The following is an 18,467-nucleotide window of genomic DNA, read 5'->3' as shown; positions in this document are numbered from 1 at the left end:
GTGATCTGTGTAAGACTCATGGGAAGAGGGTCCACCTCCCTGGGTGCCATGCTGGGTAGCTAAGGTAGCTTGTACCATGGCAAGTGATGATCGCAGTAGAGGTTGCTGGCCGAATCTAGCAGCCTTTTTGGGCCTAGGCCTATTATTTTTAGCCGTTTCGCTGGCTTTCCGCCGCCGTGTTATCATGCTAGTAGTATAGCTTAGTCAACGCCGACCAAATGGCGGCAAAGAGGATTCCCCTCCTCCGACTAGATTTTGAATAAGAGGCGTGGTCCCGCTGAGTTGAAATGTCATGCAGTGCGGTCATAGGTTCAGCACACTCCAGCTTTCCATCCACACCCTGGCCTCAAAGGATCCCTGAGGTGATTCCCAGTAATTTTCAGATGGACAGCACACCAGTGTTTCCACCCAAGTAGCACTTGTCCAGCATACTCTGGGACAGCAAGGATATCCCAAGAAGGCGAGGCCCCAACACCCAGCTCTCCAGATAGTCTGTGCTTGCAGTAATCCAGCAGCCTGCAATGCACTGTCATCCGCAGCAAATGTATTCCACAGAAAAGATGATGAACCCAGCTTTAACCAGAATGACCAAGCTGCCAGTCTTATAAAATTCCACAGAAAGAATATTCCAATTGATCCTGCTCCCAGAATTATTCCATACAGAGAGTGTTCGAATTGACCCAGCTTTCCCAACATGCTGGGACAGAATGATCCTCACATCAGAATTTCCCTCCGAGATTAGCATTGCCTGGCAGAAGCAATCTGCCTCCTTGCATGATTGGCTAAAACAGGTGGCTGTGATTGGTCAGAATAATGGGCAGTGATTGGCCACCAGTTCATGTTCAAGTAACTCTGATTGTCCCACTTTATGAATAAATAGGGCCAGAATCCTCTTCAGAACCCAATGTATTTCAACATTTGGCACAGTTTGTTACACCATGGATATATTTGTTGATTGCGAAACTAGAGGTCAGAACACAGTGCATTAGCATTTTTAACGTTTTCCACCTTTGTATTGTATAGGTTTCAACAGCTAGCGAGCAAAATTGTGGATGCGCCGCCCTGATTTCAGATGCGTGGAAAGCGGAGAGAAATAGATCAGCCGTTATACACCCGGAGCTAAGCATCAGTCCAATACGCGTTAGACTTAATTGAGATGTCCAAAGACGAAATTTGTTACTCTCTTTGTAGCTTCGTTATGGAGGCTAAGAAGGAAAAGGGATAGGACTACCCAGCCGAAACACTGTACTAGCTCATCATTTCCTTGCAGATGTGTCTGAAAATGAAGGGTAGAAGTATGAAACTCCCTAATGAGGAAATTTTTCATACACTCTGGACTCCCGCTTGATTGAGTTGTCAGGAGGGCACCACAAAAGCAGACAGAAGTCATTACTGACGACGAGGCAGTTGAGCTATGGTCTGGAGAAAACCTTGGCACTGACACACCTGAAAAACTGGTGGACACTATGCTGTATATAATTGGTCTGCACTTTGCCCTCCGACCAGTAAAGTGCACCCCGCTTTATTAACTCCCTACTCTCCACACCGACAATCATGGGAACAGGCTGCTAAGATATGAAGATGTTTCGAAAAACCGCCAAGGATGTCAACGGCACGCGAGAGTAAAACCAAAGGTTGTGGATGCATATGAACGAAAAAAAATAACCCTTTCCCGATGTATTGTCACAATTTGTGAGACCTATACCAAACATCGACCGACGTCTGACAAGTGCTCGCCTGCATTTTACCTCCGGCCACTAGCAAATCCTATTAATGAGGTATGGTACTCCTGGCAATCGAGCGGACAGCATGAGTTGGCGAAGATACATGTATACAGCCTCTCTTAAAATTTTGCATGAATTCAAATGCCAGTAAATATGTGAACAGGGTATGGTTGAGGTCTTATTTTGAAAATATTTTGTCGTACGTTTAGCATCACCCTTATATTTTTCATCAAAAACTTGATTAGAGCCGTTTCCACACACTTTTTAATAGTGGATTAACTTTCCTTTTTTACTTTTTGTGATGTATTTTTTAATGTCCCAGGCTGTATTAAAAATTGTGTAAGGAGGCTGGCTTTAAAGGCTTTAAACTGCAATGATTTAATGTATCACCCTCAGTACCATTAATGAACCCCTGGTGAACACTCGCACAAAGAAGTTGGGTGCATTGGGATCGGTATGCATTTCACAACAGAGGAGGGATACTGCTGCTGCTTCCTGGCCTGTATTGTCAAACAAAGTAGCAAGTTAATTTAAATGTGGGCAAAGAAATCCATGGCCCTGGGAAGTGAATTGGTTCAGAAAAATAACTAGTTACTGAATATGCATGAAGTACTACAAGCATTTGCTAATCTAGTAGCCCGAGTGTTCAGGGGAATTCTGACAAACCTCTTAAAAAGAATGTACAGTTTAAGGTTCATTCTTATGAATAATCTACACTTTCATGATAGAGTGTCGTTACAAGAGTGGTTTAATGTAAATAATAACTGTAGATTCGTAACGAGTCTACAGTTTGCTGTATATTCGTTACGAATATTACGGAAGGGTATAAGGGCCACTTGCAAAGAAATTGTTTTCGAGATACTCTCTCGCCGCAGCGACTTACTATTTCACCGCGGCGATTTACTATCTCGCCGCGGCGAGTTATAGCTAAAACTAGCTCAACTCGCTGCATATTAATTAAGACTCCGTGTGAATACCAGACCCAATGACTCTGACTACTTCTCTAATCAAAATAATGTCCTGTGTCTCCCGATGTCCACGTAACCAACACTCCTCCAGATTTCTGGGAATAGTCGAACTATTCCGAACTTATCCTGTCCATATTAAATTCAGTTTAACGTCAACACTTATCTTTAATGATCAATTTTCAAAGAACGGAAATTTATACAAGGCCATAATTTTTCAAGATTGGAACGAATTTTTAAAGTCCAAACTTTTTCCAGATTGAAATAAAACATTTTGAACATATTTTGGAAATGGGAACAGTTTTTCAGCGTAAATTTGCTTAAAACACATTAGATTGAAAACTAAAATGCGTTTTTTTGCCCTAATTTTACTTTGTAGTGGATGGTGTACTCCGACCGCTATACCATGGAAAGCTCACAAACCGAACATTAACGATACCGCCCGAATGCTCTTTTATCTTCTCCCTTTACTCATTTGGCTACCATTCTATTTTAATCTTTGTAACTTTTTTTATTACAATTTTGAGGAGCATTAAAGAAAAGGTGTTGACATTAAACTGAATTTAATATGGACTGGATAAGTTCGGAAAAGTTCGACTATTCCCGGAAATCTGGAAGACTGTTGGTCACGGGGACGTTGGGTGATACAGGACCCTTGATTAGAAGTCTTAGAGTACTCGGAATCATTGGGTCCTATATCCAGACTGGGTCTTAGTGTGCAGCGAGTTGAGCTAGTTTTGGCTAACTCGCCCGGCGCGAGATGGTATTTCGCCACGGTGAGCAGTATCTCGAAAAAAAAATTGGCAAGTGGCCCTTACACGCCTCTGTATGCCCTGCCTGGCGCGCTAGACCCAGATTTGTCACATTGCTTGAGGAGACTTGACCGGATGGATATGTATATGTCTAAACAGTCGCACATAGTGTTCCACCGGACGTCTTGAGGCATGACCGGTCTCTTGCCTCTTTCCTTCTTCAACTTTGCTTAGGCAAAGTTGTTATTCCTACAGTACTTCACCACATTCCTTCACTATTTGGTACTTCCAAGGCATGCACAAGCAGGTTTAAGATGTGTACAGAACACCCATTGCATATGTCACCACATTTGCGCTCTCATTCATTTTTCTCCTCATTGCATTCACATTTGATAATTTATATCCGTAACAATACTGCCAGCTTTGCAGTTAAACTGCTTTTCAGCCTTCTGTATTGAAGCTTCGGCGATCCCTGTGAGATATTCGAACAGTGTGAGATTGGTATCTGCAGTATCCACCAAGTACACTTCACCATGGTCAGTGGTCACAGTACAGCAGATAATGGGGTCATTGTGAACATTGGACCATCCATCTCATCCAAGGCACAGAGTCTTTCCGTTTAATCTGTCTTCAAAATTTTCCATTTCCGTGTTTTGTACATTTGTTGCAAATAAATTCTGGGTGTTCCACCAAGTGAAATAAAAATTGATGCAAATATCCTCCGGGCAACTTGTTCCTCGAGCAATTCCTTTTTGCTTGGTGATGTATTTATTACTAAGTGGTCAAGACATTTTTCTTGTAACTTGATGCTGGTCGTTTGGTGGTAAATTTACTAGATGTAGTTGCTGCACTTGCACCCAGTGCAAAATATGCAGATGCTTCTGAAGGACCAGCTCCAGAGGTTTCGGCTTTGTCGGTAATTGATTCTGAAAGAAGATTAAAAAAGCACAGCTCCGGCGTTCGCTGAGTGCTTGATAAACACAATGGAACACAGCAGTTCACATGGACCATTTCGGACGATAATCGGTATTTTTCCTTTTTGTAAAATCGATACACACGCCATATAGTATACGTTACACACAACGGATCACGTCGACGCGTTCCTGCAACATCCCCACCTTTCACCCACAATGCACCGTGGTAAATACTGCATTACATCATTATGTTGTAGGTCTATAGCACAAAGGTGAATTATGCGTTTTATCAACTGAATTTAATGTGTACAATGTACAAGTTCAAACTCTTTTTTCTTTCATTGTGTTAATATTTCCATTCGAAGAATTTATTTCCTTGAATGTTATTTATTATTAATTATTTCTTTCCTTTACATATTTCCACTATTTATCCCTGCTGGCCATAACTGGGTTTACTCATAACAACTACCACCTGTCCTTCTTTTGCCGCTTGGAGGTGCACTTCAACTTGGGGCGCATACATAACTGTGTAAAAATAAAAAAAACTGCAATTAACCTCACATTTTTCAAATGAATATATACAAAAATAAAATACATGTATGAATTATACTTGATGGCATCAGTGACACACCATTACGAGTTGAAATTTCGCCAAATAGAAAAAAAAAACAAAAAAGATGTACACGTTCTGTAAAGGATATATTGTCCCTTACCCCTAACCCTCCTCAATCCTCCAACAGGTGAAGGATCCAGGAGGGTTAGGGTTACTCACGAAGGGGAAGTATATGTAGGCCTACAGCCACGCTGGGATTTAGCACGGGGAGGGTAGCAAGTAGCAATTAGCACGTAGATGTTACAGTGCCTACCTACAGCCTGGCCCGGCAACTGTAGGTTTAAGTGTAAATTCCATTTTTGGAAATAAATGAGAAAATACTGATAAGAATGGATAAGAACCACCAGATAGCGATAAACTGACATTGTGTCCCATGGTAAAGACAATGGGCCTAAATACACAACATGACGAGCGCAACTGGGGCCTGCGTGGCACCAACTACACACCGACTAGTGACGTACACTTTATTGGTACATGTCCAGTGTGTCAATCTACAGTAAACTCTACACGCGTGAATTTCATTTTGGTCTTGCACTTCGATACAACCCACCTACGACCACAAATGGATAAACTAGCGAATTTTGGCATATGATAATGAGTTATGACAACGGAAAAAATACCTGATTAATCTCTTCCCTGGAGTCTAAAGGGATAAATGAAAAAATCCACGAGAAAACTTGACAGCTCGCCTAGCTCTGCACAGCCAAAGAATTGGAAGCGGTCGAGACCATGCTGTGTTTTATCGATACCCACTAACATTTCAGTTAGGCGTACTCGATTCCAAAGGTCGCACGGCGGCATGGAAAGTACGCAACGAATACTGCTTGAAAGGAATACAGCCCCCCAGTATTAGCCTGGCGCGGAGCAGAGCAAGGCGATTGGCTGATCCTGGCATGATTCATGCATTCATCTTAAAGTTAGAGCAGTGCTAACAGTGTGAACCCCGTGTACATGTTTAATGAAAGGGCAGTAACCATCAGAAGTCCACCGAAAATGTGTAATCATAAAATCCTGCCTCCCTAAGTTAAAAAAACTGCATGATAGCAAAATTGCCAGTCTCGAAGATACTTTGAGATTTTATTTAATATGTTTATTTTTATTTACTGACATTTATTTATTTATATGAAGGTGCAATCATAGAAACCAAGAAGGATAATTTACCTTGTGTATGCTGTTCATCCGGCACAACATCAAAGTTCCACTTGTCGTAATGCGCTTTCATTTGCGTTACAAGCACCATTAACTCATAGCCATACTTTTTACATTTGGCTCGGCATCCTGTTGCTATTTTGGTAGGCAACTTTTCGGAATGGTACCATATGGGATCAAGTTTGCGTCCTTACATGATGGTTTATTCTGGCTTTCCTTCTTAGAATTTGCAAAGCTTTCCTGATTATGATGTACATGGAAAAATGGAATACTCAAGTTGGGGAAGCTCCTTGAGTGAAATTTGCCAGACACCCCCTTCCTGTGACATTTACTGGGAAATTTACTGAAATCCATCACCGTTTTGATTGTACAGAAGTTCTTTGTGAAGTGCTAAAGGCTGTATATATATGATATATACATAGACTTGTCTATGACAATGTCCATTACCATGAAATGTTACAAAAATTATGTGACTGATTTAAAGAGCAAACATTTGGGGTTCATGGTAGAATAAAAAAGTGTTTAAAATTATTCTTAACCATCATCTTTACTTTGAACGCACTCTAAGTACACTCTAAAATCATATAAAGCTGACCAAATAAAAAAAATCTGATTTCAATTTTTTGAAATCTGATTTCAATAAAAAAAACTCTGTTTTTTTCAGATAAAACAAATCAAATACCCTTTTTACAAGTCTGCACGAGATATATGCACGGAACATGTTTAGGTTTACGTACCTTTGTTTAGGCCTATGTGTTGTGAAAAAAAATAGCGAAAACACTCAATTTTTGCACTCTTAGCACTCTTTTAGGTGTCAGCAAGGGAAGACAACCATGGTCAAGGTCAATGTAAATGATGTAATGCTGATAACTTTCGGTATAATACTATTTCCATGCATTAATGAAAACAGTTAGAATTTGCAACCACATGGCTTACCTTGATGATGATTACACACATAATGACAACGATGACCATAATGCATATGCTAACGGCAAGATCTGCATTGTCTGTGGCAACTGCACTGTTCAACTTCGTTAAGATCACCTGAGACAGAAACAGGTAAATTGGGAATTTTTAGGGACGTTCCGGAAATTACAGCATTTTGTTTAACCTAATCCTACCCCTTAAATATGTTTAATATTGTTGTATTCAACATGATTAAGGTTATTTAATTCTTTCTTTTACAAAGCAGTAAAGCATACTTTACAACGAAATGTTTTATTCTCACGCTTAAAACGCCGAGCCGATGTTTTATAATTAAATTTTGCGCTTAAACACTTCAACCAGTTTAGCCACGCCGAAGTGACCGAGGAAGGCGGTCTTCGTTGCTGAAATGTTACATATAAAAATTCCGCAAGTTTGTTTGGTTTTGTGGATTTGTCCGTCTCTTTTGCACGTCTTTCCTATTGCTGCCCGCTGGGGTGTGGAAGAAAAATGCGGTCAGAACGATTTCTACGGTAAATCCTAACCCATTCGCCACCAAAACCCCTAAGGTTTAACTCATCCGTTATCCCTGCAAACATTAACAACCTCAGGTTTGATAACTCATCAGTTATCCCTACAAACATTACCAACCTCAGGTTTGATAACTCAGTTATCCCTACAAACATCACCTACCTAAGGTTTAACTCATCAGTTATCCCTACAAACATTAACTAACTCAGGTTTAACTCATCAGTTATCTATACAAATATTAGCTACCGTGCCCTGGACTGACGTATCACCCCCACGGAACACTTTTTGTACCGTCATAACGTTAGGATTTGGAGGAAAGGGCCGATGAATATTTTGTCGCTCCTGAAAATATTGCTTGCGTGAGCTTGAGCGGCCCAACGGCTCCTTTGCGTCGTGCCGTTGGGTCGCACCGTCACCTTCTCGCCATTACGTTGGTACACACACGACGAGTCGCGTCGTGCCTCGCGTCGTGCCGCCGGCCGTCGCGTCGTGTTGTCGTAGGTCCTTTCCGTGTTGGATTTTTCCGGCTAAACGTCGCCCCGTCCGTCGCCCGTCGCGTCGTACGTCGTGTCGTGCATCGTGTCGCCTATTACGTCGCCTGAAGCACGACGCCACGCACGACGCGACGCACGACGCGTCGTGTGCTGTCGCCCTTTGCTTCTTGGCGTGTATAGAGGGAGCCTTTACTGTTTTCTTTCATTTCTGCCCCCCGTGCTTGCATAGTAGGGTACAGTCCACTAATTCAAAACCCAGTGTAAAATCGACACTGTTCAGGGCCCAATGACATGCATACCAACATCCTTGAGATTGCTGAAACACAAATAAATTTATTGTCTGGTCCCTTATCTTTCGATTTCTTTTCAATTTTTTGTTGGTTAACCAAATTATATTTTTAATTATTCCCACAGAACAAAATCACCAATTATATTTTTAATTATTCCCATTAAAAAAATAACCCCGAAAGCGATTTTTCCGAAGTCCGAATGCAGCCGTTTTTCAAGTGGCAACCCTCAACCTTCTTGGGCACTTAGGACCATTTTTCAGTTGTAGTTTTTAGCCATTCTGCTCTCATAAGATAGCTGAAAGACCCAGGCAGTTGATCCTGGCAACGATTTACACAATCTCACCGTTTGGGGGGGGGCAAACAATCTCCCTTTTTCAGAAAATTTCTAAGCCGCTACTTTTAATGCTAATGACTCACTTGAATAGTGGACTGCATGCACCCAGTATATGGTATCATCGCTCTTTGTACGCTGCCGCCATGGGCATGCGGAGCCTCGAACTGACAGCTTTTGAAATATTGTGCAATCGTATCGTATAGATGGTTGAGGAACTAACGTAAACGCAGCATGCCCAAAATTACTAAGCAAAATAAAGCTGCCAGATCGAGGCTCTGCATGCCTATGGCGGCAGCGTACAAAGAGCGAATAGGTATAAAACAGATCTTGTTTTTGTTGGTTTTTTTTCATGCATGCTTTCTAACTTTGTGTTTTCATTAAGAGGGAGTGTTGAAGAAAAGTTTTTTAATCAAAATGTCATTAGAAAGAGCGTCACGACCAACTATCAGCCTTGTCTCCAGGAAATAAATAACATCAGCCACAACTTTATCTTAGCTTTTCCTGCTCTAATTTTGATCTTTCTAATAATTATGTAATAGAATGGATTTTGTGTCCCCATGATTTGAAATCCTAACTCCCCCAGAATTTGGTCATACAATTTCTCAAAAATGTGTGGGTTGCTTGGCAGCGCGTGTAGGCAGTTGGTAGCAGAACTTGAACCAACCACAGGAGTCGAGCTGATAACTTCCCTAGCCAGTGACCTGTCACTTCACTTGGCTACTGGACTGAACAGAGACTGTTCTGTTGTCTCTCTGTGATTTCTCCTTCCATTGGGCTTGCCATTCTTGCAAATTCGTCCCTGTCCTGCTCTTGGCAAAGACATCACCAGAGTTAGCCTATTGAGCTACACATGTATACTTTGCTGGACAATGGGTGGCCTGGACCAGCCTCTGCATTAATCAATTCCGTTCCATTTATACACACACGTATGGTGTACTATTTACGACACACATTTCTCTCTCTCTAGCCTCCCTCAAGGCGACGCAACTACACGACGCGACGGCACGATGATTCGTTGCGTCGTGCCGTCGGGTCACCGTCAACATCTTGCCATTACTTTTGTAATTAAGTGGAAGGTCACTGGCTGGGGAAGTTATCACCGCCTTCTCAAGGACTCTTGTGGCTGGTTGCAAGTTCTGCTACCAACTGCCCACACGCACTGCCAAGCAACCCACACAAATTGTATGACCTATTTCTGGGGGAGATAGGATTTCAAAAAGTAGGGGAACAAAATCAATTCTATTACATAATTATTAGGTAGATCAAAATTAGAGCAGGAAAAGATAAAACAACGTTTATGGTGGTCCAAGTTATTTATTTCCTGGAGACAAGGCTGATAGTTGGTCGTGACGCTCTTTCTAATTACATTTTATAAAAAAAAAACAAACATTTTCTTCAACAACTCACTCTTTATGAAAACACAAAGATAGAAAGTAACCATGAAAAGGAACAATAACAGAAACAAGACCTGCTACCTATTCGCTCTTTGTACGCTACCATAGGCATGCAGAGCCTCGATCTGGCAGCTTTTCCCGTGTATGTTGCTAAGTAAGTCTGGGCATGATGCTGCGATTGGACAATATTTTAAAAGCTGTCAGTTCAAAAGGTCTGCATGCCCATGGCGGCAGCGTACAAAGAGCGATGATACCATATACTGGAAGCATGCAGTAATGGCAAGAAGGCAACGTTACGACCTGACGGCACGACGCAAGGGAGCCGTCGTGCCGTCGCGTCGTGTAGTTGTGTCGCCTGGAGGGAGGTTAGAGAGAGAAATATGTTCGTCGTAAATAGTTCACCATAATTTTCAATATGTACACCAGCCGTTTGTTCTATGGAGATTCTAGAAAAGGATTCTCATTTCAATTCTTGACCCAGCTATTTGAGCCCTGCATCCGAACACGTTTATAATATGCACACGCTGCGCTGTGATGTCCTCAAATTAACACCCATAAATTCCGTTCATAACGATTTAACGAAGGCCTCACCTTCAGACTGTAGTTGTTTAAAGGAAACCCTTCCCTCCAATATGCCCTTTTTCGTTATACAAAAGGAGTGTGGTGTCCCATTCAAATTTTGCCCATTGCTTTTGGTTACACGTACAGTCAAAAATTCCTCACGTTCAAAGTTCACAGTGCGTGGAGATGCAGCACGCACAGCCGGCTGCGCACACAAATGCATATGCGGAAAACGCGTCGACAGGTTGGCACAGCACGGTCAGAAAGGAATTGCAGGTAAACAAAATATCTTTCCCGAAGACAATTTACATCTCAAAAATTTATTTTTCTTGTACAAGTGAAAGTCCCATATAAAAAATATGTCATACGGATTTAAAAACTCCGAATCAAAGTTGGAATTAATAAATTATTGCCAGCTGTTCGTGGATCGTGGTCCATCTTTATACAGCTAAGAAACAAAGGATGTGTACGCTATTGCTGCACAATACTGAATGAGAATGCTTGTCGCACAATACCCTTCTGTCCACCCCCCCCCATGCCGGAGTAAATTCGTTGTGCGTACTACAGTGTGCTCCGCGTCAAACGCACATATACTTGCGCTCCTCATGGCGCGCCTATGCAGTGAGTACCCAAAAAAATGGCCCACTTTTGTGCCGCTCAGAGCGGATAAGGTTACAAATCTACCACAGATGGGAACTTTATCGACGGTATTGAAAAGAAATAATTGGCTGGGTAATAAAGAGTGACGAATTCTGGGCTTTACTTTATATTATGAGAGAGCAGATCCTACATATGCAAATTTTTTTGGGGGGTATGTTTTCATTTTTTTAAATAAAATATAACAGAAATTAATCCGAAACAATGAATGGATGTCATAAAAACAAGAAAAAGTCAACATCAAAGAGCGAATAGCATGTACTTTGCAAGAACGGTGGACGGAAATGAAAAAAAAACAGTAAATGCGCCCTCTATAAACATCATGAAGCAAAGGGCGACAGCACGAGACGCGACATAATAGGCGGCGCGATGCACGACGGCACGACGCGACGGACAACGGAAGGGGCGACGTTTAGGCAGAAAAATGCCACAAGGAAAGGACGTAAGACGGCACGACGCGACGTGCGACGATGTACAAATGTAATTGCAAAAAGGCGACGGTACGACCCAACTGCACTACGCAAGGGAGCCGTCGTGCCGTCGCGTCGTGTAGTTGCGTCGCCTGGAAGGAGGCTATAGAGAGCTAGCGAGCGAGACAGAAACGTGTGAGTAAATGATACACCATACATACCTGCATACATTGCAAAATCAAAGCAAAGAGCGACCTCAGGCGGCCTATTAAAGAAATATGCAAATCAGCTGAACCAGGACGAACGTCTTGGTGCAACTAGCCGCGGGAACTGTATTGGGCGGTGCTCACTATGCTAGTGACAAGAGCCGATGTTTTAAATAAGTTTTTGGATTGGTTCATTGCTACATAGTAAATGCATGATTAAAAGTCGGTCGTGCAGTGAAAGGTTAACTGAACGCACACATTTTATTATTTATTTTTATTATTTTTGTTATATTTATTTTGCCATCTGACCAGAGTAATTGGAGATTGAGTTCGCCTTGGCTTTGCTTTGTTTTACTGATGGTGATTGATTTTTCCCCAACAATTTAAATTAGTTGACAAACGCTATCTGGCTTCATCGGTTGCAATACAGACTTTGCTGATGACCTGCAGTTTTGTAAGGACAAATTAAATGCCAATTATCACAACTTAGCTGTTTCACATGGAGTTGTCCGTAACGGCATCGAGCCTACTGGTGTGCTTCACGGTACTGCAGAGTACATGTAGATGGACGTCTTGTGCCAAACAAGCAGCTACAATGCCCTTAGCAGCCAACGAGTCGGCTTGATCCTGTATCAAAGCCGTCGGAGGAGAAATGACTAACGCTATGGGCTTTGTATCTGATCCGAGGAGCTGCGAACAGAAATAACAGATATTCCGTAGGCACAGCCGGTTGGCAAATTCACGAAAGCGTCGCGACCCTACAGAAAGTATTTTACTGAAGCCTTACAGCTGCTCGGCACGAAAATAACCCAACATTAATTTATCTGCAGCAGAATTCAAGCAACAAGACAACTCGTTGTGCTACAGTCGTCTCGTTACATGGTTATCATGCACGCCAGCTCACGTTGATGCATCATGCATGTGTATACTTAACTGAGATTGGTCACTATGCAGTCATCGCGCGCCTGCATCTATTCATGCATTCTATTTGCATACGAGGTCGTGCGCTAGAAATCTAGCGAAAAAAGTAAAGAAAAACATAAGCTTTCTGGGACGGCTGCACCAACTGAGGCGTTCGTCCTGGTTCAGCTGATTTGCACATATCTTAGGCCGCGTGAGGTCGTTCTTCGTCTTGATTTTGCAATGTATGCAGGTATGTACACGTACGCACTAGGTGCGAATGAGGAACGCCTTGACCAAGCACACACGCTGGCATGACAGGCTTACAACGATTTTTCTCTCGCTAGCGCTTCGTATCATTCATTTTGTCCATTTCTCCTTATTGCTAGCATATGCAGCCCCAATCGTTAACAAAATAGCTGACCATTTAAATTTTTGGTGGAATGACGTTGCACAGCGTTTCCTCCGCGACTGTCTGCGTCTTGGCGTCTTGCAGACCGTCTGCGTTACAAACGACCATATGGAAACCCTACTCCATGGGCTGAGTGCGCGTTCCTTCACTAGCCCAGCACCCAATTTCACAAAACCCGTCTTAAGTGTAGAATACGAAAATGATGCTCATTTCCCATTCAAGATGAATATACATGAACGTAAATTCAGTCGCGTGCGTATTTCAAAAGCTGCGCCAACGTATTCTCTTGCCCGTCACACGCGTCCATAGTAAACACGCTGAGGAAAGTCTTAATTTGAATATCTCAAATAGGGTGCGTTCGATTAGCTTACACGTGTAAGTCAAACTTACACGAAAGCGTTCGTTTAGCCATCACGTGATCCTTGTGCCTGCCCTGGTGTCAGGCACTACTACCTCGGCTGGCGAGCGGGTCTCTGGAGGCTGCCCGAGTGTAATGACGTCACGCATGGACTGTTCGTGCATGGACGTACATGATGGTACGTGGCGGGGAGTTGACCTTTTTCCAAAGAATGTCTTGACGAGTACACTGCAGCGTTCGATTACCCTCATTTCGAAGCTTCCCTTGGGTGTAACACTGGTGTACTCAGGGAAGCTAATCGAACGCACCCATAGTAGGATATTTAAATTTTCCACCCTGAGCTGAAGTGCACCCCCAATTGGCGAAAAGAAAGACAGATGGTTACAAGCTGGTTCTTGCACGCGTTGTGCAGAATTAGAATCAAAAAGATAGGAACATATTTTCCGAGAAAGTAAAGCTTTTTAGATTTTTTTTATTGTAATGATTTTAAAGCAGACCGTACTTTGAATTTTTGAAATCATTTTCCAAAACCTAATATATCTTTTTTGGATGAAATTTTACAGACCTAACATGTTTTTAAGATTCGAATGAATTTTTTGACCCAACATGTTTTTAAAATTCGAATACAATTTCGTAGACCTGACATGTTTTTAAGATAAGAATAAATTTTTTTGGACATTATGTTTTCAAGAATTGAGTAAATTTTTTCAGACCTAACATGTTTTCGAAATCCGAATGAAATTTGACAGACCTAACGTTTTCCAGATTCGAATGCATTTTCCCGACAATAAACAGCCGGAGGTATCGAGTTCTGCACCCGCATTTCATCCGAATTCAGAAAGACTCCGAATTTTGAGAGCATCCGACTAAAAATGCATCCAAATTGAGAAAGCATCCGAATTGAGAAATCATCCGATCTTTTTGACGGTGTTCGGCCCGATCGTACCCGAAGTTCTGAATCTTTTTCGACCTTTCGACTGTGTTCGGTATGCGCGTGCGCAGTCAAACTACAGAATAATTCCTGCTCCCTTAATCAGGCGGGAAGTCAGTGCTATAAGCCCCAAATTTCGAATTAAGTCAAGCGACTACATACATACATTGACGGCACGGATGTTTTGCTGGTCTGGACGACCGTGAGTGCGAGCCGCAGCGCACCCCAGGCACGCTCACTTAGTTTGTGCGCATGCGTACAAAATCCCCTGTAGCCAGAAGCCTGTAAAATGGCCCTTGACTCGGATAGGTGGACCCCACAGTAATCGATCAACATCAAGCTCAGAAAAAGTTAGTTGCCCCCTATTTTCACACTAATTAGTATTTCAACACTCAAAGCCCCTTTTGATAACTTGCACACGATAAAAATCCTTTTCTTGTCAAATTTTTGCCCGTCTTTCTTACGTACCTCCAAAGTAAGAATTTGGAAGTAAAGCCAACATTTTTAGAGGGGATTTTTTCAGTTTTGCCAAGTTTTCCCAGACAATTTACAATTCTCTACTTGTGAATAATGAGGAATATCATGCACGCTCTAATGGGCAAGTATCATGCAAGAAGGATACCCGTACAGATGATAACGGGAAGTTTTTGTTTGTGCCTGATAATCGGGCAATTTGACGTGATTGTACGCATTCGTGCAATGCAGTAGGCCAACTCGTTAACAAACGCACTCGTATCCAGATCTGCGTAGGTACGTGCATACACCATGCCTAAAATTAGGACATCTCACTTTTGACCGCTGACAAACTCGTGTGGAAATTTGAATCCGCATGAAAAACGAAATACATTTCAAACAAATGGCTCTTGATCTTGACAAAAAATTTACTGATAGATACAAAACAAATATCAGTCTTCCAGACAGTATCACCAGTGATCTGAGAGGAATTCGACAAAAGAGTGCAGATTGGACACAAAGCTGTGTAAAAATACAATAATTTTTCATCATTATACTTTGTTGAAAACATTGACATTTTCCACAATTTTCCACAATTTTTCTGCACTAGATGCTATTACATATCACCATTTGATAGACTTTTGGCAATTTATTCACACACGAGGTCTTCAAGGGAAACCTTTGTGACAATACAATCCCCCACACGGTCTGGTAGAATAATTTTTCAGGCTGACGACCATTATGTCACTGTTGCGCATGTGCAAATACACAACTAAATAGGTGCATATATGGGGACCAAACATACATGCAGGGACGTCGTATGAAATTTAGTGCTTATAGCATGCGCATGCGCATACCGAACACAGCCGAATCGTCGAAAAAGATTCGGAACTTCGGGTACCATCGGGCCGAACACCGTCAAAAAGATCGGAAGCTGTCTCAATTCTGGTGCTTTCTCAATTCAGATGCTTTTTCAATATAAGGATGCTTTTTAAAGTCGGATGCTTTCGAAATTCGAATGCTTTTTCAATATTCGGATGCTTTTTAAAGTCAGATGCTTTCTGAATTCGGATGAAATATGGGTACTGAACTCGAAACCCTCGGCTGTTTATTGTCGGGGAAAATGCATTTGAATCTGGAAAACAATAGGTCCGTCAAATTTCATTCGGATTTCGAAAATATGTTGGGTCTGAAAAATTTCATTCCAATCTTAAAAAATGGTACGTCTGAAAAAATTTAATAGAATCTTAAAAACATATTAGGTCCAAAAAATCCGTTGACCCGACAGCACTACGCAAGGGAGTTGTCGTGCCGTCGCGTTGTCTTGTTGCATCGCCTGCAAGGAGGCAAGATATATAGAGAGAGAAATGTTTGTCGTAAATAGTACACGATAGTTGCATGGGGAATTCATCGCTCTTTTTCCAACGCCCGAATAGGCCTGCGCTGGGAAGGGCTGATGGCCACCCGAAGTCACAGATAACGACGCGCTGAGCATTGTGGGTGAATTTCTGCCATGCGCTTCAGCTTGCTCAATGTGGCTGTTTTCAATTCGATGATGTTTTCTCCACTTTTCAGGTCAGATACTCCAACAACTCCCTCTGAAACTTTTTTGTGTGAATGACCAGAAGGTTTTGCTTTTCCAAAAGATCATACTTGCTGAACGTGCTTCCAGTTGAAATCTGGTAATTTTCCTTATGTTGCTGCGTTGTAGATCCTGAAAGATGGTTTTTCAGTCTAAGCCAGTTGCTTATTCCCCCATTATTGAGGGAATTATTAGCAGTTTTACTGGAGGTGCATATCCATGATAATTCCCAGTGAGTTTCCTTTATAATTTGCTAACTATGCCTGGTTTTAGATGTAAACAACATTGAATCGGTACCCAGAATTATGAGTAAATTGTCATTCCTAATCTCACGGGGGCAACCACGTTGGCTTTTACTCTGCTTGTATTCATAAAATGTATGTACCCGTGTACTGTGGGTTTTTCATTGTATTATTGTGAGAATGTTTGGATGCAAAGTTTGGTGCCAGAAACTTTGGTGCCAGAAACTGTATATTTTTTGTGCACAAGGAGGTGAATTTTGCTATAACACGCTGTTATATTCATGCCTCGGTCTACTTACATGTAGTTTGAAAAACACCTTGACCTTAAATCACATGTGTCCTTTACCTTTGTACAAATATTTGTACAATTACAATTACAACTCCAATTAATTTTCTGACTGCTAATTGGTAATTTACTCTCTACGATACACTATGCCTATGATATACTCAACTTTAGCAGCCTAGCCTTATATCATTGAAAACATCGGTTCTGTGAGTTTTCCGCATGTAGGCCTACATGATAAAGGTGTAGCGCCATAAAGTCCCTAGTGCACATGGACCTTTAATCTGTATGGACCACCTAAGCATTGTAAATTACTCTCCGGAAAAGCAAATATGTTGCAAATTTGCAACTCTGGGTCACTGTGTCGGGAAGGTTGGGTCATCGCAGGCTAGTAGCAGCCTAGGCTTTCTTAAATATTATTATTTAAGCAGGAAGAGTTCCATATAGGCCCAGCCTACCCCCCAGAAGTAGTAGGTAAAAGAGAGTTAGGGACCAACCACCCTGTTTGCACGAGTTCAAGACCAACCACCCCGTTTCCACGCTTCATCAACTCAACCCTCCTGTGCCGCTTTCACCCGCGGGGGACTTTCCACAAACACATCGATCTTTGACTCCGTGGGGATTTTCCACAAACAATTCGTGTGTCCCAAACACCCCGGTTATTTGAAAATTCAGTTATACCCGAAGCTTTGAGGGAAATGAAAAAGATTTACAACCACCTTAAGTAAATTGTATTAATTAAATAGCCATGAAAACAGAGATAATAAACCAAACACCAAACGTCGATTGTCGTCTTTGCAAAAACACAGTCGGGCCTCTCAACGTGATAGATGCTTGCGATTCCACTAATTGTTTAAATTCTACTGGTATTGACTGATGCACTGATTGCGCTGAATCTGACGAAAGCGGCTACGGTTGTTAAAAGAAGATGAGACTAACAACACCAACCAATCCCGAACCAGAATCTGACTTGGACAAAAAAGCAGAAAAACTCGGTTTATTTATTATACACGATGAAGAAGTAAGAGTGGAAATAAACGACTTCCCACCGGCACCACCTATATCACCAGACTATTTAAATCTTGTAATGGAAATAGAGCGTAATGCAACCCTGGGAGGCATTTCGAATTTATAACCACGCGGTTCCGGGAGCGGACTATTCCGTTGAGTCCGTTTCATTTTTCAGGGTTGCAGAGCCCCAAGTCCGTCCTAAAGGTATATTAATGCTTCAATGGTTGTCCCCTAGCCCCTACAGATCTTACAAACCACCGAAAACCACAAAAAGTACATCACAGTACCGTGGGGGGCCGTTTTCCCAGGCTATCCCGATTTGAAGGGGGGCCTTCGCCACGCGCCAGCCAAGCCATACCACCACCACAACACCCCCC

At 42.1% G+C, this 18,467-nt stretch overlaps 1 protein-coding gene across 1 annotated transcript in view; it reads right to left on the bottom strand.

Moving 5' to 3' along the window:
- Nucleotides 1–18,467, bottom strand: part of LOC110985116 (uncharacterized) — a 42,361-nt gene that overhangs the window by 7,169 nt on the left and 16,725 nt on the right. The window contains exon 5 of the mRNA XM_022245893.2: nucleotides 7,054–7,161. Within this exon, the coding sequence (XP_022101585.2) occupies nucleotides 7,054–7,161 (108 nt within the window). The remainder of the gene's footprint in view (nucleotides 1–7,053; nucleotides 7,162–18,467) is intronic.

This window comes from Acanthaster planci, linkage group LG16, assembly GCF_054643075.1.
Source record: "Acanthaster planci isolate LZ-2023a linkage group LG16, COTS_SCS, whole genome shotgun sequence".
Lineage (NCBI taxonomy): Eukaryota > Metazoa > Echinodermata > Asteroidea > Valvatida > Acanthasteridae > Acanthaster > Acanthaster planci.
The sequence above is the reverse complement of the archived record's forward strand: the minus strand, read 5'-3'. Positions and strand labels throughout refer to the sequence as shown.